General features: G+C 51.7%; 9 protein-coding genes across 12 annotated transcripts in view; 7 read left to right on the top strand and 2 right to left on the bottom strand.

Annotated features, from left to right (window-relative positions):
* The window catches only part of LOC9662744 (serine/threonine-protein kinase AtPK2/AtPK19), a 4,128-nt gene extending 2,755 nt beyond the window's left edge, over positions 1-1,373 (top strand). The window contains exons 2-7 of one of the 3 annotated variants that reach the window (XM_024660847.1): positions 9-188; positions 245-327; positions 386-506; positions 565-738; positions 800-907; positions 973-1,373. In XM_024660847.1, coding sequence (XP_024516615.1) covers positions 9-188; positions 245-327; positions 386-506; positions 565-738; positions 800-907; positions 973-1,269 — 963 coding nt within the window. In that variant the 3' untranslated portion in view covers positions 1,270-1,373. Of the gene's footprint in view, positions 189-244; positions 328-385; positions 507-564; positions 739-799; positions 908-972 lie in introns of all 3 variants that reach the window. The other 2 variants (XM_024660848.1, XM_024660849.1) reach the window with 2 other exon arrangements.
* Positions 1,315-2,729, bottom strand: LOC9662745 (zinc transporter 11). Its single transcript, XM_024660850.1, has 4 exons — positions 2,103-2,729; positions 2,008-2,039; positions 1,812-1,950; positions 1,315-1,756 (listed from the first exon to the last, which is right to left on the bottom strand). The coding sequence occupies exons 1-4, from the start codon at positions 2,602-2,604 to the stop codon at positions 1,365-1,367; spliced, it is 1,065 nt and encodes a 354-aa protein (XP_024516618.1). The 5' UTR covers positions 2,605-2,729; the 3' UTR covers positions 1,315-1,364.
* A 1,997-nt stretch (positions 2,730-4,726) lies between these two features.
* Positions 4,727-6,708, top strand: LOC9662824 (probable galacturonosyltransferase-like 6). Its single transcript, XM_002986998.2, has one exon. It carries the CDS (start codon positions 5,380-5,382, stop codon positions 6,502-6,504), a length of 1,125 nt encoding a protein of 374 aa, XP_002987044.1. The 5' UTR covers positions 4,727-5,379; the 3' UTR covers positions 6,505-6,708.
* On the top strand, positions 6,516-8,513 carry LOC9662774 (AUGMIN subunit 7). The gene is made up of 9 exons (XM_024660843.1): positions 6,516-6,869; positions 6,935-7,020; positions 7,088-7,149; positions 7,214-7,305; positions 7,376-7,501; positions 7,559-7,649; positions 7,739-7,846; positions 7,920-8,018; positions 8,078-8,513. The coding sequence occupies exons 1-9, from the start codon at positions 6,751-6,753 to the stop codon at positions 8,300-8,302; spliced, it is 1,008 nt and encodes a 335-aa protein (XP_024516611.1). The 5' UTR covers positions 6,516-6,750; the 3' UTR covers positions 8,303-8,513.
* A 171-nt stretch (positions 8,514-8,684) lies between these two features.
* Positions 8,685-9,047, top strand: LOC9662775 (flowering-promoting factor 1). The gene has a single exon (XM_002987000.1). The coding sequence runs from the start codon at positions 8,685-8,687 to the stop codon at positions 9,045-9,047; it is 363 nt and encodes a 120-aa protein (XP_002987046.1).
* LOC9662776 lies at positions 8,978-11,283 on the bottom strand. The gene is made up of 11 exons (XM_024660842.1): positions 10,971-11,283; positions 10,629-10,914; positions 10,496-10,572; positions 10,326-10,405; positions 10,221-10,262; positions 10,042-10,169; positions 9,822-9,993; positions 9,589-9,770; positions 9,479-9,540; positions 9,374-9,419; positions 8,978-9,313 (listed from the first exon to the last, which is right to left on the bottom strand). The coding sequence occupies exons 1-11, from the start codon at positions 11,113-11,115 to the stop codon at positions 9,055-9,057; spliced, it is 1,479 nt and encodes a 492-aa protein (XP_024516610.1). The 5' UTR covers positions 11,116-11,283; the 3' UTR covers positions 8,978-9,054.
* On the top strand, positions 11,140-12,507 carry LOC9662825 (SAP30-binding protein). The gene is made up of 7 exons (XM_024660845.1): positions 11,140-11,289; positions 11,343-11,555; positions 11,612-11,813; positions 11,869-11,985; positions 12,042-12,139; positions 12,196-12,296; positions 12,356-12,507. Exons 1-7 carry the CDS (start codon positions 11,152-11,154, stop codon positions 12,432-12,434), a joined length of 948 nt encoding a protein of 315 aa, XP_024516613.1. The 5' UTR covers positions 11,140-11,151; the 3' UTR covers positions 12,435-12,507.
* On the top strand, positions 12,461-13,398 carry LOC112341176. Its single transcript, XM_024660873.1, has 3 exons — positions 12,461-13,126; positions 13,173-13,238; positions 13,285-13,398. The coding sequence occupies exons 1-3, from the start codon at positions 12,485-12,487 to the stop codon at positions 13,396-13,398; spliced, it is 822 nt and encodes a 273-aa protein (XP_024516641.1). The 5' UTR covers positions 12,461-12,484.
* A 199-nt stretch (positions 13,399-13,597) lies between these two features.
* On the top strand, positions 13,598-14,341 carry LOC9662777 (histone H3.3). 2 transcript variants are annotated; one of them, XM_002987002.2, is made up of 4 exons: positions 13,598-13,678; positions 13,742-13,818; positions 13,890-13,980; positions 14,038-14,341. In XM_002987002.2, the coding sequence occupies exons 1-4, from the start codon at positions 13,607-13,609 to the stop codon at positions 14,206-14,208; spliced, it is 411 nt and encodes a 136-aa protein (XP_002987048.1). In that variant the 5' UTR covers positions 13,598-13,606; the 3' UTR covers positions 14,209-14,341. The 2 variants fall into 2 exon arrangements, with proteins under 2 accessions (XP_002987048.1, XP_024516642.1); XM_024660874.1 differs by having other exon boundaries at positions 13,601-13,678; positions 13,890-14,341.
* The last annotated feature ends 4,623 nt before the right edge of the window (positions 14,342-18,964 follow it).

The following is an 18,964-nucleotide window of genomic DNA, read 5'->3' on the forward strand; positions in this document are numbered from 1 at the left end:
TGGGTCAGGGCGCCTTTGGGAAAGTTTTCCAGGTCCGCTTGAAGGGAAGTAGCGACATCTATGCCATGAAGGTTATGCGCAAGGACAAGGTGCTGGAGAAGAACTATGTCGACTACATGAAGGCCGAGCGAGACATCATGACCAAGATCGTGCACCCTTTCATCGTTCAGCTGCGATGCTCCTTCCAGGTACTCGAGTTTTGCTTTGCTTTGTGGTTTGCTGTGAGCGAGCAGTGTTCTTCCAGACCAAAACGAAGCTGTATCTCATTCTGGATTTCATAAATGGCGGCCATCTTTTCTTCCAGCTCTATCGCCAGGGGACTTTCAGGTACCTTTGTCTTTCGCTTCCTTCATGCATTTAGCTTTTTACTTTCCTTGCCTGGCAGCGAGGATCTCTGCCGCGTCTATGCAGCAGAGATTGTGAGCGCAGTGGCACATCTACACTCGAAAGGCATTGTACATAGGGATTTAAAGCCTGAAAATATTCTTCTCGACGCTGACGGCCATGTAAGCTACTCGAGTCGAGGCACTACTCGAAATGTAACACTCTGGATTGATGGCACAGGTCAAACTCACTGATTTCGGGCTAGCTAAAGAGATTGAAGAATCGGATCGAACGAATTCTTATTGCGGCACGGTTGAGTACATGGCACCCGAGATCTTACTCTCAAAGGGACATGGGAAGGCAGCTGACTGGTGGAGCCTTGGAATCCTGGTGTATGAGATGCTACACGGCATGGTAAGAGAAACCATCCGTTTGCTTTTTCAATTGTTTACGTCGTGTTCGTGTTTGCGCTCAGCCCCCATTCACCAATCGCAACAAAAACAAGCTCCAGCAAGAGATAATCAAAGGGAAGCTCAAACTCCCGGGATACCTGTCAAGTGAAGTCCATTCTCTGCTGAAAGGGGTACGTAGCATGGAAGTCTATGGATGCGAGCAGAGCATGACTGTATCGTATTTTTTTCTTTGCAGCTCTTGCACAAGGACCCCAGCAAGCGACTCGGGAGTGGCGGGAGCGGGAGCTGCGATATCAAGCGGCACAAGTGGTTCAAGTGTATCAACTGGAGCAAACTGGACGCTGGATTGATCCAGCCAAAGTTTGTGCCGGTCGTCCAAGGCCGGGCCTGCATTGCAAACTTTGACGAGAAGTGGACCAAGCTTCCGGCGCAGGATTCTCCAGCGTCCACCCCTCGAGCAGCCGATATCGACATGTTCCAAGGCTACACTTACGTCGCACCCAACGTTTGGCTCTCTGGCAGCAGCTCTTGAGACGGACGACGACACCGTACAGTGATCTCTCTACACTTAAACGTATATAAAAAAACGTGTGACAGCCTTTTGAAAGTGAAAAAGTGTGTAGTGTTCTAGTCCCAGATCATGACCACCGCTATGACGGCGGCGCCAAGCACGACCGCCAAAAATCTGTAGAATGATGTGTCCCAGAATGATGCGCGATCGGGAACAAATCCTTTGGCCAGGAGATGGTTGATGGCTACGTAGACAAAAACTCCACACGCGATTCCCATGGAGATGGCGTAGATCCAATCCGCGGCCGCTCCCTGAGCCGTGGAGTCGATGATGATCCCAATGGCGACGCCAATCGGCGTGGAGATGGCGAATGCGAAGGAGTAGAGCGAGGTGGAGAGCAAGGGCCTGTTGGGCATGATCTTGAGCAGCGCGATTCCCATGGCGATGGCGGCAAATAGCTTGTGAAGGCATATCGTCCACAGATTCCTCCATGCGTCTCGCTCGGTCGCTGCGAAGCACAATCGATCACGAGGACGCATGAGATGGATCGTCAACCAGCTTGCCTGCAATGCCGATCGCGATTCCCTCAAACACCGAGTGGAAGCAAAGAGCGATGATGAGTAGCAAGCTATCGCCGAAGGACGCCTCCTTGACGATGGCGGGTGCGGTGACGATGTTCTTCATGTTGAGAGTGTTGTCTCCCTGGAAATTTGCAGCATTTTGTCAGTGTCGGCCTAGAAGAAACACGACTTCACTTACAACAGTAGAACCCTCCTTGGTGAGATCATCGCCTTTCCCCGACGATCACAGCGGAAATGAGGAAGAAACGAGAGAAGCACGTAGCGATGACTTACCAGCGGTGGCTGTGGCGGCCTCGGCATCGCGTAGCTTGGCTGGATCAGCGTGGTGGCGAGAAGCATCGGTCCTGGAGTAGACGCTGGAGATGATGCAATCGCCGAGCATGGTGAGCAAGTAGCCGGCGGTGGCGAGCATGTAAGCAAAAGGATAGCTTTTGCTGGTCCTCTCCTCGAATGTCTCATTGGCATCGGAGAGGAAATGCATGAGCGCGGTGCCCAGGAAGACACCGCCGGCGAATTGCGTGCCCAGCACCAGAAAAGACGAATGCCAGCGGAAGAAGTAGGGCGAGATTCCAGACAAGAAGGTCGCCACGAACGCGATGATCAAGCACCATACCTTGGTGAGAATGAGACCCTTGTCTCGCAAATCGTGATCAGCTGCAGCAGCATCCGCATCCGCATCATCGTCATGGGATCCGCCGTGGGATTGCGCCGCGCCGAGGTGGAGGAGGATGATCCCCGCCCAGAGCAGCAGGGCGGCGCTGATCCATCGCGCCATACCTAAGACAAGCTTTCAACTTAGCCTTTGAACTTCCAAACCATGGGAATGGGATAGGATTTATCGATAGCTGAATTATTCTGCTAGAGCCGGGCGCAACACGCCAACTGTACTCCAGTACACACACGTTGTGCCGATCGCTAGTACAAAGTACAGCCCTAGTAGAAGTTTCAACGCCCTAAAACAGAGCACTGCAACAGTGGAGCCTCCCGTTAAACACCATCCTGTTTCAGTCTCTCTCCACCTAGCTGGCAATGATGTGGCATGATTACATGGCATTTCTCTCTTTCCACTCCCGTCCGACTCTCTCTCTCTGGTGCTGCCACACAACATTACTTCCAAACACTTTAACTTGGACCAAAGTCTCTTTCACAGAACAGAGATGAGAGAAAAGGGGGTTCTTTTACTTTGCGTCCAATGCCAACCAGTGTGTACGTATCTCTCCTTTTGCTTTGCTCCTCTAGATTGGCAGACTTTGGGATACCCTCTTCTCTAGGGGGTTTTAGGTTCTTCTCTGGAATGGAAATGCTGGTCGACCCAAGCAGCAGCAGCAGCAGCAGCTAGATTGAAAGTGCTCTTTTTTTTTGCTCTCAAGGGGCAGCTACAATGATCATATGGAAGTTTCTATGAATTTGTGGAGTTTAGTGGTACTATTAGCTCTGGCTTTATGGAATATGGGCATGCTTCTTTGCACAGTGGAGCTTGTAACTATTTCTACAGTGTGTTCTCCTCTTGGATCATCCTTAGTCTTATTTTTCCAACGGATGCCTTGCAAGCTTTCAAGCATGCTCTTGGGGATCCATTGGAACTTCGCAGGTGGATGGGCGATGATCTTTGCTCAGCTTTATCATCATGGAGAGGAATCAAATGTGGTGGAGATAGACATGCCATTGTCTCACTGTTCAAGTTCTTTTCTTTCTCCATGAAAGACGCACAATGGAAAAAAATGTTTCCAAACTCCAGACGTCAAAGAAGTGCCGGTCAAAAGCGGAGAAAGACCACAGTCGTCGGGCGGATAGATGCAGACGGGAGTGGAAAGAGAGAAATGCCATGTAATCATGCCACATCATTGCCAGCTAGGTGGAGAGAGACTGAAACAGGATGGTGTTTAAACGGGAGGCAACAGTGGACCGACGACTTCGTTTACGACCGCGAAGTCTCGTTTGAATGCCCCTCCGTAATTCATGGTGCTTGATCCAGGCAAAGCTGCGTCGGCCGCCGCATTTAGTCAAAGGCGGTGGAAAGATCGGATAGATGTGGTTACGCTCTCTTCTCCACGTGAACTATTATACTACTTCTAACTGAGCTCACGATTGAATTGAATTGGATTGGATTGGATGGGTGGGGTTTTTGATATTTCCCAAAGGTGATCCGAGGTGGGTGCTGGCTGGCGGTGCGACAGCCTTTTCATTCCTGATCGAGAGAGAGGAGGAATAGAAAATCTTCTGCATTTGACGGTTGTTGAAAGGATCAGGTGTACGCATGGGACGGACATTTGCTCTTGCTCCGCGATTGGTCACTGCCCTGGCGGCGTACGAAAGGAACGCAAAAAAATAGAGAGAAGAACTCCGCTCACCTCCCCAATTCCCGGGGGGAGGGCTCCTCCTCCCCCGTTTGTTGCCGAGTCGTCAAGGAATGAATTGCACCCCCTCACCAAACAATAGACTGGAAATCTAAAAATAAAGAAGCACCGCTTTGTGTTATCCGTAGCTCAAAAGATCGATCGAAATGGGATCTTAAGTGATGGTAGAGTTCAAAAGACTGGTCACAATGGGATCTTATACCGCACGATAATCTCTGCCTTCGTATTTGCTTAGCTTTATGAAGTTGAAAATGCAAATTTATGTCCAGTGGGGCTGGGCATGGGACTCGCTCGCTCAGGTACAGCCTCAACTCTGCTTTCCCTTTCTTTATTAAAAGAGAAAAGAGAAAAGAGAAAGAGAGGAAGAAGCTGGGATTCCTCTATGCGTATGCCGCAGAAGTCCGACTAAATGGATTGACATTTGCGAGCTCAACGTAAACATCACCGAAAGTTTCTCCGCAATTATTTATGCTCAGTGGAGAGGAGACGAGCAACAAGAAATTGGCGTACTGTAGACGCTCAACGCAAATCAAAGCAAGACTTACTTTGGTTGAAAGTGAAGAACTCGGCCAGCCAGCTAGCCGGGCAAACAAAACAGCGTGGGCTGGCCGGGCAAAAAATTTACATTGCTTTGTTTTTGCATGGCCACCTTTCATGCCACGGACAATGGCTGCGGCGGTCTTTGGGTTGACCAGAGCGTACGCAGCGCCGGTCAAAGGAGCCAACCGGGATGCAGCTCAATAGCGACGCAGACAGTGCTGAGTGCGACGGATGGCGCAGAGCTATTTCGCCCTAATGCGTACGTACGCAATGTACGGTTCCGAAAGGACAGAGGGGAAAATGCTACAGCTGCCGCGCCGCATGTTTGATGTGAGACATGGGAAAAAGGAAGAACCCGAAAATCTGAAATCTGGCACCAAACAGAGAGGGAGATTATGCTGGTGGATATTCCATTTCCCCCCTGGAGCTATAAATTTTCCCATTTTTGTTATCCAAGGAAGCCATTGGATTCGAAAGCCAAAATGCAGCTACAAATATACGCCGCTCTTAATTTAGGGGCCGCGTATACTTAGGCCCCAGGATGATCCATCCCTTTAGGTTGCTAGCTCTATCGCCAGGACCAAGGATTCCAATCGCAGCTCTCGCAAAGTGGTGGAAGTTATAAGATCAGGAAGATCGAGAGGAGCTCAGCTATGGTGTGGGCGCTGCTGGTGCTCCTCACCATCTTGTTGCCGGCGATGCACTCGTGGGCTCCCGCGGCCGAGGCCATCCGATCTTCCCAGTTCGGGCAGCAGCAGCTCTTCCACGAGGCTCCAGCGTTTCGAAACGGCAAGGAGTGCCCGCGGCAGAGGCTAGATCCAGCGCAGCGGCCCGGGTGGTGCCATGATCCGGGCGCGATTCACGTAGCAATGACGCTGGATCGCGCCTATCTCCGCGGCTCCATGGCCGCGGTGCTCTCCATCGTCCAGCACGCGGTCTGCCCCGAGAGCATCGTCTTCCACTTCCTCATCGCGTCGCCCGGGCATGATCACCATCCCGAGGAGCTGCCCATGGACGCGCTCCAATCCGTGGTGAAGCAGACGTTCCCGTACCTCAGGTTCAAGGCGTACGAGTTCCAGGAGGCGCTGGTCCGCGGCCGGATCTCCTCCAGCGTGCGCTCCGACCTCGAGCAGCCCCTCAACTACGCGCGGAACTACCTGGCGGCGATGCTGGACGAGTGCATCCACCGCGTCATCTACCTCGACTCCGATGTGGTGGTGGTGGACGACATTGCCAAGCTATGGCGGACGGAGCTCCGGGACGGCCACGTCCTGGGCGCCCCGGAGTACTGCGCTGCCAATTTCACCAGGTACTTCACGCCCGCCTTCTGGAGCAACGAGACGCTGGCGTCCACCTTCGCGGCCAGGTCCTCCACGCCCTGCTACTTCAACACCGGCGTCATGGTGATGGACTTGCGCGCGTGGCGGCGCGGCGGCTATACCGCCATGCTCGAGGCCTGGATGGACGTGCGCAAGGAGAGCAAGATCTACGAGCTGGGATCGCTGCCCCCTTTCTTGCTGGTGTTCGCGGGCGAGGTGGAGGCGATCGAGCACCGGTGGAACCAGCACGGCCTGGGCGGGGACTGCGTGGTGGGCAGCTGCCGGGATCTCCACCCGGGGCCAGTGAGCTTGCTGCATTGGAGCGGCAAGGGCAAGCCATGGGCGCGCCTGGATTCGGGCACGCCATGCCCGCTCGACAGCCTCTGGGCTCCCTATGATCTCTTCCGCTACCGCCATCGCCACCCGCAACTGGCGCTCGCGCTCTCCATGGTGGCCTGAGAGAGAGAGAGAGAGAGAGAGAGAGAGAGGGAGACAGAGAGGGAGAGGGAGATTCGTGAGCACCGGTGGGCCGGCGCGATCCGTCGCTGGATCGCATCCCACATTCTTGGATTTTGGATTCTTGTTCTTGTTCTCCTTCCTGGGTTGTAGAAGGGAGCAACCATACATACATTATAGGTAAAAGCAACAGAAGATTGAGACTTCTTCCATGGTCGCCTTGCCCTAGCTCTAGCATCTACATTTGCGATGGAGGAGGTCCAGAGCAAGCTCATGGCGCTCGACTACCCGCGAGCTTCGGTGCCGGCGCAATCGCTGCTCTACGCCGGCCTGGAGCGCTATGCGCTGCTCGAGTGGCTCTTCTTCAAGTAAGTTCTTGAGCTTTGCTCGCCCTTTCCACGCCACGCTCTCTGGGCATTTGGTGTTTGATTAGGCTCCTAGGGGATAAGTCGCCTTTCACGCAGCAAGGACCACAGGGCGATGGCACCGAGCGGGACGAAGAATCTGCGCGAACACAGCGTGAGCCCATTCTCGAATCCAGATTGTGATTGTGACAAAGGCGACGACCTTTTCATCTCTTTCGCAGATTTAGCCGAGATCGCCCGGTTTCTGGGCTTGACACCGACTGTGGATCTAGACGCTGTCCAGGTAACTCTGGCTTAAAGTGTGTGGATTTTGTGGATCCGGCAAACCAATGCTCCTTCCACCACAGGGTAAAGGGAGCTACGAAAGTCGTGCCGAGATGCTGCGCTTGATTGTCAACCTGGTTGAGGCGAGCTGCGTCGCTGACAATCCGGAATGGAGGTTCGTGCTCTTTCCTCTCAAACCCGTATGAACGCCACCACCCTCATCCTCGTTTCGTGCGTGCCTATAGTGTGGATGACCAGGTTGCCAAAGACATCCAGTTCCTTGATGCTATCTCGGAGAAGCAGGCCCAAGTTTTCTCCGAGGAATGCAAGCTCTTCCCGCCCGACGTACAGATCCAGACGAGCTTCCCAGTGTAAGTGACGCGTCTTGTGTCTGTCTGGTTAACGCTCGACCTTGACTTTGTTTGCAGGCCGGATGTGTCCGAGCTAGAAAACAAACTCGCCGACTATGTCAAGCACCTGGCCGATCTCCAGCAGGTTGTTGATGATCTGGCCTCGAAGGTGGGTTTCTCCTCTCGTTTTTTAATGCTTGAGCTTCATGTGCTGCTTTGACTCGGATCCAAAACCGCTAAGTTCTGCCATTGGTTCAGCAAAACTACAACCCGAATGAAGACCATTCCGAGGCTGGGAACGAATTAAAGGCGCAGCTGGAATCTTTCCTCGAGACCGCCAAAGTATTCAATCATATATATTCAAAGGTGCCCGCGCTCTCCCTCTCTTTCTTTCGCTCTCGTACGATGTATGTTTGTTGTGATCACGTATACCCCGCAGGAAATACGACCCTGGACACACACGATGGAGCTGCCCCAGCTGCATGGATTGGGACCGGCTGCGAACCGGCTGTTGGAGTCGTATAAACTCCTCCTCAAGGTGAGAGACGTGAAAACCAATCAACTGTACTGAACCCTCCAATCCTCCGGTGGTTGCAGCTGCTTCGCAACCTTCGTAGCTTGCGGGACTCGCATGCGGCCATCGCCGCCGTCTCTGAAACTTCAACTTCTCCCACTGCCACCTCCGTGGAAGATGGTGCTGCTACCACTGCTCGCGCCGACGGCTCCCTCGAGAAGCTCGTGTCCGAGTGCGAGGAGGGACTCGTCGATCTCAACCGCGGGCTTGCGGTCCTCTCGGCCTCGGCGGCACGGGTGACAACATAGTGGGCCATCGTACGGACGTGTGTACTTGGAGCAAAGCAGTTATCTGTTGGTGGATCCGACCAGCGGGGCACCGCGAGCTGAGTGGGGGAATTATGAGATGCGTCACCTTTCTGGGATGTCGTGGGCTCCAAATGGATCGGCCTCTCGTTCGCTCCCTCACTAGTCGGCGCCTACAGTGGCTCGAGCAATCATTTTTCTCTTGACTTTGTCACCGAGCAATGCTTTGCTTTTCGCGCTTGTGATCTCCTTGTCAGTCGCAGTCTCGGCTTGGGGCGGGTCGATTCAGGTTCGCAGAACTTCACTCCTGTTCGCAGCTTCTTTCCTTCCCATTTCTTCGCAAGCTTGAGCGCTCTAACGTTTCCTCTCCAGGGAGTGTGGTGGTATGTCGGGTGTGTGGCTGTTTCGAGACGGCGTGGCCACGCTTGTGCGGAATCCGATGAAGCAACCGCTGGACAACTTCAAGGCTTGGGAGCCGCCAAAGAAGCAGCTCGTGTACCGGGCCACGAACGAAGTCATCACGTCTTTCGATCTGCTCGAGGACAAGCTTTTCGCGCTGGGATGGGAGAGGTGTGATTCCGAGGCGGAGGAGAGCCGGCAGTACTTTCGCAGCGTCAACGGGCCATACTTCATCTCGCTGCCGGCGGACTTCACCAAGCTGAAGACGACACACATGTATGACATTGTTGTCCAAAGCCGGACTGCGTTCGAGGTCCGCGATGTGCTCAAACACCACCAGCACAGCTGACAGTTATCTATGCTTCGCTACGCTCGTCAGATGATCCTCCTCCAAGTCCGGACAGCCCCGCGCTGGGATTGGACCATATATGAGGACCACCCAAGTCCGCAATGAAAAGATTTTCCAGAGTCATTTCGTTCCTCTCAATCTTGTCTCTGGCCTCTTGAATCGCAGAAGACGCGGCTTTCACCACCTGGTCTGTGGAACTTCCAGCAATGCCGGCGACTACAGTTAGATGTGGAGTTTGCGTGCTTAGCTCCTCCTCGTCTTCGGGCCTGGAGAACGATAACAGCGTCAGTGAGAACGCATATATAGAAATTAGCGGATCAACGCACGTTTGAGGTGGCAAGTTGAGTCCCAATCTGTCAAACCATCCACTGGCTGTTGCCAAAAAACAAAACACAGCAGTCAGAACCAAAATCCAAGAAGAACTTCTTTACCTTTGTGAGGTTTCTTCTGTTCGTGGTGGCTGACAACGGCATTCTCCGTCTCAGATGTCACCCTGTAAGCAGCACGATATGACCCTTGTGAGAACAGCTTTCAAGAGTACCTTCGCTCGAATGAGTCCACTAAGATGGGAAAGCTCGGTTGGATTCCGGCTAGCATTCTGCACCACTTGTTCCCAAAAATGGCTCTATCCAAGGTGTCTTGAAAATACATTTGTGCAGCCTTGGCCATGATCGACTCGAGCACAGAGCTCCATTCGTCCATGTCCTCTACAAAATCCTGAATCTGTGAACATAGAATATTTTATCAGTACGAAAATTCGCTAGGCAAATATACGTCTTGTGACTCCAGCATCTCGAGGTCATCTTCAGCCATATCCGACGGGAAGTCGCTCACTTGATTGTGTCTTCGAGCCCGTCGATTTCGAATCAGTGACTGATAGTGATGTTCCATAGACGATCTAATCACCCCGTCCAGCTCTTCCTTTTTAAAAAAATGTGGCCTGAACCTGTACCACGGCATTATATCTTACTCAAGGAAGAAAACGTTAACGTACCACCGCGCACCACTAGGCCCAACGACAAGAATGCTCAAACAGTGAGATGTGAACACCGGAACACCTTGAAATTGTTGAGCGGCCTTTCCACCTTGCTCCTTCTTTATAATGGTTTTGGCAAGATCTACCTGCAGGCATGGATGTGAGTTGTCACTTGATAAGCTGCGCAGCGCAGCTACCTGTTTTTTCGAAGGGATGAAACTAAACAGCGAAGGCCTTTCCTGTGAGCAAAACAAGCAACGTATTAATACAAAGAAAGAAACCAGTGTTGAGGAACTTTTTACCTTAAAGAACTTATATGCGAGATGCAAGGGAACGGAACCAATCTCCATGTCGGGCACCTTTAAGCGGTTGAGATACGCCTCTGGCATGACACAAGATAAAACACACGACCGAGTTTAGCGACGAGGCTTGTGTCGATCTCTCTATTTCACCTAGGACATGCAAAGCATACTTGCATCATCGTGATTGATATAGAAGTGAAACGCTGGGCCTTTGGAAGCCTCGACGCGAAGTATCTTGGACAGAAACCTGTCACCATAGCACCATAATCCCGTAAAGAGGAGATTAGATGCATGCGAGCCTACCTCTTGACGAAAGAGCAAGAGAATGGAAGGTCTTTGAGGTACCGCTTCTCTTCCACACCCACAAGGCAGCTGCGAGAGCTCGAGTAGAGGCCAAATACCTGTCCCGCGAAGCCCAGGCCCTTGCTGAAAACAAATCCATTCGGCTTGGCCGGCCTGGATTTCTCCTCGGTGTGTGCTCCGTGTGTGCTCGTGGAGCTCCCCAGATTGTGGAGTGTGACCAATGGTACCAGGCTCTTGCTGTCCGCTCCAAGAGCGCTGGCGAGCTGGAAGAGACCATCCCGACGCTCTAGCCAAAACAAGAAGCTTCATGAGAGACAGCGATGGAGCTCCAACAATACCTACGATGGTGGTGAAAATCCATCGCTGCATTGAGCACGGAGCACAGCGCGCCTCCAATGCATACCTTGCGGCAGCGGCCCTGCTGCGCCGTGGGGACGGGAATCCACCACAGCTCCTCCTCCTCCTCCTCGTCCAGCAGAATCGCCATAGCCAAGTTCCCTAGTGAGGCTAGGGTTTCCAGCAAATGAAGCGCAAGGCGGAGGGAATTGCCCTGCTCTCGCTCTACAACGACGAAGACGAGGACGACGATGGAGAGGAGGAGGAGGGCAAGGAGGCTGCCGCCATTGTGGATTACGCGCACGACGAGGCGACAGAGGTGGAGGTGAGTGGTGGCATGGGTTCCAAGGCAGTGAGTTGCTCTGTTTTTTGCGCTAGGCCGCGGAGCTAGGAGTTTCGAAAGAAGAAGGAGAAGAAGAAGCTGGCGGCGCCACCGCCACCGCTGTGGCTCCGCCAGATCCAAATTCCTTTCCTCCAGAGCACCGACAACAAGTCACGCCGCAACAAGAAGAGCTCGTGTGTCTCGACGAGAGCTTAGTCGCAGATTTTCTTCCATCTCCACCAACATGCAAGTGTTCTGACGAGCTACAGGTGGGTGTCTCCCTCTTTTTTCCTTCTCCTTTACGTGTTTCATCGTAGTTTTGCAGGACAAGTTCACCTGGTTCTTGTCGCTCAAAGATGCTGGCAGGAGTTTCAACGACGAGCTCCGAAACTCGAAAGGCTACCGGAATCCCGACTTCTTGCACCGTGCTGTAATCCACCAGGGCGTGGATCAGCTCGGGAGCTGCTTCAAGAAGGAGATATTTGATCCACATGGCTATGATCCCGAGGACTTCTATGACGCTCTCGGTAAGTATGCGTGCGCTCTCGGTACCTCGATCCTGACCCGAGTCTTCTCTTCTAGCACTCGAGCAGAAACGGGAATTCGACCGTAGAGACATGGAGAGGAAGCAGAACCAGAAGCTGGAGTTTGTGCGAGCGAACACTCTCGCTGCCGCCGCGAAGATGATGCAGCAGAAAGGTCTGTGGTACGTGTGGCACACAAGTTTGTGGTTTCTGATGGTGCAAAGCTTGTAGTAAACGTTAACGCATCAATACCATCCTTGAACGAGGCGGCTGCTGCGGCTGCTCCAAAGCCTGAAAGCAGGACCAACAAGAAAAGCAAGTGGGATAAGGTGAGACTTTCTTTCTCGTTTCATGCCTTTCATTTTGCGTATTGTGTCGCCAATAGGTTGAGCCCGACTCTCGGAGCATTGGCGGTGCATCGTTGAGTAGCCAGAACGCTCTGGCCGCGGCTCTGGTGTCCGCAAATGCAGCTGCTCTGAATTTCGCGTACGTCTTTACGCTGGCTTTGAGTCTTGTGATTGATTGATTGATTGATGTGTTTCCAGACAAGCAGCTCAGGCTATCCAGGGGGTCCAGCAACACAAGCGGAAGGACGAGGACAGGCACGGCAAAAACCTCCGCTGAACCTTCAAACGGAGAAGGGAATATTTAGGAATGTTCTTTTATCAAGAGAAATGGAGGCCAAGGGTTTAGGGTTTAGGGTTAGGGCTGCTGCAAATAGGATGGAGACGAGAGTTTTCCCAAGTCGAGCTTATGCATGGCGTCTGAGCTTTGAGGGTGTGATGCCACAAGAGTGGTGGGATGGATTTGCAACAAAAGCTGAGATGTACAACTCACTTGGTCGACGTATAAAGGCCAGGCAACTCAGAACAAAAGATGTGGCACCAGGAATTGATAAGCAAGTTCTTGTCGAGTTGGGTCTGTTGGAAGAAGCGAACGCTGACAAGCTCACGAAGTGGGGCTATCGAAAGCTGGTCAGGGAGTTCAATGGAGACTTCAAGTCGGCAAAGGCTCTATTGATCGACTTCTCCATGACCACCAAAGAGCTTGCTAGCTTATCAGCTCTAGAGATGCAGGAGAAGCTTGGGCAGTGCCTGAGGTCAAAGGGGATTGAGGGTGACGGGTTCGAAAAGGTTTTGACGGTTAAGAGCTGGGTCACATATCATAACCCAGCTGTTGGCAATTTGCTTCCGGCGTCCAGAACCTGCCGTGAAGAAGATGTCGAGGGCGAGGTTGTGAACATTGTTAAAATAGACAAGTCCATTATCAACAAGATCGATGCTGCCAGCACAAAGGAGACTGCTAATGAAGAAGATGTAAGTTTCTATTTCTTCTTTCCAATTGTCACGAATGACACTGCAGAAGCCTCCTGAGGAGAACAAGAGTGAAGAGAACAACAGCGTGGAGGTGCCCAAGAAAAGAAAAGATGTAAGTTTCTATTTCTTCTTTCCAATTGTCACGAATGACACTGCAGAAGCCTCCTGAGGAGAACAAGAGTGAGGTGCCCAAGAAAAGAAAAGGAGAGAAAAAGGCCAACAGAACAAGGAAGAAGAAAAAGATCGAAATACATCTTAAAATTTATGTCTAAAAACTAAATGAATCCTCCTATAATTAAATAGTTTTTGCCACGTCATTGAGCTCAGCCAATCAGCACGGTTCACGAGGATCGTGCTTTCTAAAACACATCGTGCCCGTGCGTTTCGTAAGAAGTGATCGGGACCGTCGGGAGCAAACACGTGAGTGCTAATATAAATAGTGCCAGTCCTAGGGCTTGAGTTCCAGTAGGTCAATCTACAATGGCGCGTACCAAGCAGACCGCTCGCAAGTCCACCGGAGGAAAGGCGCCCAGGAAGCAGCTCGCCACAAAGGTTTGTCTCTCCCTCCAGATTGTCGATTCGGCCTGGTTCTGACGATCGTCTCGGCCTTTTCAGGCTGCCAGGAAGTCTGCGCCTACCACTGGGGGTGTCAAAAAGCCCCATCGCTACCGCCCAGGAACTGTTGCACTCCGGTAAGTCATGCGTCTCTCCAGCGTTCTCGATCTCCAGCGTTCTAATGCGATGCCTGTGTCCGCATCCGCAGTGAGATCCGGAAGTACCAGAAGAGCACCGAGCTGCTTATCCGCAAGCTGCCCTTCCAGAGGCTGGTTCGTGAGATTGCACAGGACTACAAGGTGGGTTCTCTTGTCTTGCTTGTGTTTCTTCTGACGCTTGGGTGTTTGTGGAACCAGACCGACTTGAGGTTCCAGAGCCATGCTGTTTTGGCGTTGCAGGAGGCGGCCGAGGCTTACCTGGTGGGCCTCTTCGAGGACACCAACCTGTGCGCTATCCATGCCAAGAGGGTGACTATCATGCCCAAGGATATCCAGTTGGCCCGGCGCATCCGTGGGGAGCGGGCCTAGGAGGAATCGAATTCACCCACTTTAGGTTGTCTAGAATCGTTGTCTAGCCGTGTAATATATCTCCGCCTAAACTTTTCCCTCGTTAATGGCTGCTCTTAATTTGTTGAAGTCAGTAAAAGGAGCTTTAAGGTTACTGTGCAAATTTGTCATCTTGATAGAAAAGCTAATATGTTCACCCCATGAACAAAATTCTCTTCTTGGTAAACCCTGAGAGGAAGAGCTTCTCGGTTGACGTTGTCGAATTGGCATGGTTTTTTGATCAATATAAAAATCGATCTTTGCACCTCTCAACTCCATGAATTTGTAATCCTCAGTCACCTTCAAATCTCTGACAAGAACTACAACTGTACCATTTCGTGAAGATTCTGGAAACAACGCCAGCGCTCCCAAACCCGAGAGCCACTACTACGCTTTGCAATGGCAGCACCTGGAGGCGCGATCACTGCTCTCCTCTTCAATCTTCATCAAGTACGGGCATCTCCCGACCACAAAGATATGTTTTATGCTTGCATCAAGCTGCTTAGCTAGAACCTTGTCCACCTTGGTGTCAAAGATGACCCTCAGTTCTTTGCTAAGCTTGATCTCATAGTACTTCCAGCTGCTCATCCAACTTCTTCCACGCCTTAGAGAGCTTTCGGGTGGTTTCAAACACCTTGACTTCAGCTGGTGAGCTGCTCTTCCCAAGTGACCCCAGTCACCACCTTGTGAGCTCATGGATCATCAAAGTTTTCCAAGCACCCAATCTTTCTCTTGAGCAAATCCAGGAAGTTCTTGTCAACATATGTTCCACCTACTACACCCTTGCACAAGATTGCCACGTCTTTGAGCGTTAGGACGATCTTGAGCAGGAATGAACTCGTATCGGGAGCTGGAGCAATGCTTCCCCTTCACGATCCCTGCCATCTTTTCCATCTTGCTTTTGGAAACGTCGCTCCAGAGAGACACCATCCTCCTGGAGTAGACTCGATCCATACATTTATCGGAGATGCTTGCCAACGAACTCGGAGATGGTAAATCACCAAGCTTCTCCACCGAGAGCCAATCTGGATTCTTTTCGAGCATGGGCTTGAACTTGGTCACGAAGAAACCCGGGACCAGTGAAGCCTGGAGAGCTTTGAGTAGGCTTTGAGCGTGCTCCATCCCCAAGCAAGAAGCCCTCTGGCTGGAGAGTAGAACAAGCTGGTTGCGTCTTGGAGTCAGAGTAGGGCCTGCTTGCATCCTCCAGTTGTAGAAGCTTTGCAGATCAGAGTGATGCGCAAATGAGAATGTAGTCCCAAAAGCCAGGCCCGGCTATCACCTTCGATTCAGTAGAAGCCATAGCTGATCACGACCACTTCCGCCAAGTAGCCAACACAAACACCAAGGTATAGAGAAATTTAATGCAGGAGACTGATTCATACAAGAAATTGAAGCGCGTGTCCATACTCATCGTGGCAGTGGATTTGTCTGGCTCCGACGTCATCATGGCACGAAGGCTACTTTCAGCTTGTGGAGCCACCGTTGGAAAAGGAAAATCAGCTTGTACCGTTATGACACCTTGACCAGAACTTTGAAAGCCTTTCACAGCTGATACCGTTAAGAGTTTTGGGTAGCAGAAGTATTGTAGATTGGATCCTAAACATATTCTTTTTTCATAGTATCTTCAAAACAATCCCTCATCTGTCTAAACTAAACATGGCATGGTAGCTGAATCCCTTTGTGCTAACCTTTTATAAGGTGTTTCTGAAAGAAAATAAAAACCAAAAAAGGAAACGCCTGGCTGTATATGAGGATTACAAAAGCACCTTGAAAGTGTTACCTGGTTGAGTCTGTAACCAGGTGCCTGGATACGGAAGATCTGTAACTGCGTCTGATGTGCATAGCTTTGCCTTGTCAATCTTTGGTGCCAGCCGGCCGAAAGAATGCCAGGTTGGAAACCAGTGATGATTTTTTCGTGCTTCTAACAACAGTAATTGTGTACTAAGGTGAGTTTGGATTTCCTCTATTCCTATGGATCCTGGATCAAGCACTGTTTGCAGGAGCTCTACTCTCTTGACAAAATGAACTCCCAAAATGTTCCATCTTGTGATCTTGTCACTAGAGAGTGGCATCTCCTTGGCCAGGCTTCTGCCTAAGCATGCCTGTTGCCTACAGACTTTGTTGTATAGACACCAGCTTTGCCCATATGAAAAGCGCAATTGACAAAGTCAGACTAGAATTGGAGGCCAATTTTAATGCATAATACACTTTATAAGATCATAGCTAAGGCTTTGGCTAAAATATTAAGATCAATTCTCCTAACAATACATGATACTCAGAATGGCTTTGTAGAAGGGAGACAGTTGGTAGATAACATATTGACAGTGTTGCTAACTCAAGAATAAGTTAAGTATTGAGGTTTGCAGATTTTGAGAAAACATATGATATAGTGGATTGGGAGTTCTTACAATTAAGAATGGAAAAAAATTGGAATTCTGGATAAATTCATAAGATGGATTGCACTCTCTATTATGATGCAACAAGCAAAGTCACAATAAATGGGACAGTTGGCAATACAATTAAGTTACAATGATCAGTAAGACAAGGGTGTCCATTGGCTCCTTTTTGTTCGTATTTGTGGCTGATACTTTAGCACACTATCTAACCAGACTAGAAGGGCCGGAAGGGATGGTGTTGCTTGGGTATTAGGACTCATTGCAAGATACAGCTGCAATGGTAGAAAACCAGTTGAATTCTAGTGCCTTTGTAGGTGACACTAGAATAGTAGCAAAAGGAATCTTGGAAAACATGAATGGGCTCTCACCCTCTCTGGCGTCCCGTTCCAAAGGACTTAAACCCGGTCTGCTGTAGAGGATCCTTCTCCAGACTACAATTTGGGGTGCAGAGACACCCCGATTTCCAAGCTGGGCTCTGTGAGACACAAAATCCCTAGGCCCCAAAGTGGAGCCGGAAGGGCGCCACGTGGTAGTGGCCGAAGCGAGAGCCAAACGAGCGTAACACGTTTGGACCAAAAGCTCCGACTTGAAAAGTCAAGAGCGGGAGTGGAACTCCCAACGAAGTGCTCGAGGAACGAACACGAAGCGAGCAAAAAGCGAGGCTCCAAAAAAGGGACCCAAAAGGACCAAAACATGACACGTGGAAGTGTCCGAGATGGACCCGAGTTGGAGTCCGAAGTGGAGTCCGAGATGGACCCGAGTTGGAGTCCGAAATGGAGTCCGAGATGGACCCGAGTTGGAGTCCGAAATGGAGTCCGAGATGGACCCGAGATGGAGTCCGAGATGGAGTCCGAGATGGACCCGAGATGGAGTCCGAGATGGAGTCCGAGATGGAGTCCGAGGTGGACCCGAGATGGACCCGAAATGGAGTCCGAGATGGAGTCCGAGATGGACCCGAGATGGAGTCCAAGATGGAGTCCGAGATGGACCCGAGATGGAGTCCGAGATGGACCCGAGATGGAGTCCGAGATGGAGTCCGAGATGGAGTCCGAGATGGAGTCCGAGATGGAGTCCGAAGTCGAGACCGAGACCGGGACCGAGACCGAGACCGAGACCGAGACCGAGATCGGGACCGAGACCGAGACCGAGGCCGAGGCCGAGACCGAGCCCGAGCCCGAGTCCGAGTCCGAGTCCGAGTCCGAGTCCGAGTCCGAGTCCGAGTCCGAGTCCGAGTCCGAGTCCGAGTCCGAGTCCGAGTCCGGAGCCTGAGAGGGTGAAAGCCCAAAGCGTTCGTCTCCCAGACCCTGGGGGGTTTGGTGAGCTCCAAAAGTATAGTAGGGGGAGGACTGCAGTGGAGCCAGTTTGGCCAGGAAAGGCCAGTTTGGCCCAGGAAGGCCGGACCCAGTGCTGGGTGATGAGCTGCCCACTGGGAAGTCCAAGACTAGAGTGAACACAGACCGACAAGCGGGGTAGCTTGGTGTAGTGTTCAAGAGCCGGCTCTAGTTCCCCCGGGAGATCGACTGGCCGATGCTCCTAGTCCAAGTGTGGGTGGCACTACCTACTTGGATACCTTGTGTGGCTCAACGGAACCCGCTCTAAGCCCATGGCTAGAGCACCCAAGGGCAGAAGGCGAGGAGAGTACCCAGGTGGCTCGCATAAGGCCACGGTGTTCCGAAATGTTGTCCCAAAGGCCCAGACTGTGGAAAGGAAGAGGAGCAGTCCTCTGGGGTAGTGACCAAGGACACAATCGTGTGGTGAGGAAGTCCCAGAGGACCGTGGGACTTAGTGGTCGGGCCTGTGGGTCTCGATCCAGTGGCAGTGTTGGCAAACACGGCCAAGGGCAGAAAGGGACTTAGTGGGGACTGACAGAGGGATATTGGGGAAGGCTATTCCCCTTGTCGGTGGGCATCCTAAGGATGCTAAGGAGTGGATCTGAGATCACCACTCACGGATGGTTTGCCTAGTCTTGGAGAGCCAAGACGGTGATGCAAGTGGTATTGGACTACCAGTGTGGCAAAGGTGATTGGGCATGGCCTTAGCGTAACAGGCTGCTATGTCGGTGGTACCTTTGAGTGTCGGTCATGGGATCGGACACGTGGAGCACTTGGACCAAGTGCAAATGTTGAGTGGCATGGATGCCATTCTCGGGGCTAGCAAGTCCCAAGTCCTGGATTGGACTTATGGAGGTTGTGAATAAGACTCCTCCAAGTGGTCAGAGGTGTGGTTAAGTGACTAAAGTAGAATGGAAAATTTAGTCGCTTACAACTTGGTATCGGAGCTGTTCCTTAGTCCGACTTTTATTGGTGCTCAAGTATATCACCACTAGTGTTGGCATCGGAAGG

Source organism: Selaginella moellendorffii, unplaced genomic scaffold (assembly GCF_000143415.4).
Source record: "Selaginella moellendorffii unplaced genomic scaffold, v1.0 SELMOscaffold_78, whole genome shotgun sequence".
Lineage (NCBI taxonomy): Eukaryota > Viridiplantae > Streptophyta > Lycopodiopsida > Selaginellales > Selaginellaceae > Selaginella > Selaginella moellendorffii.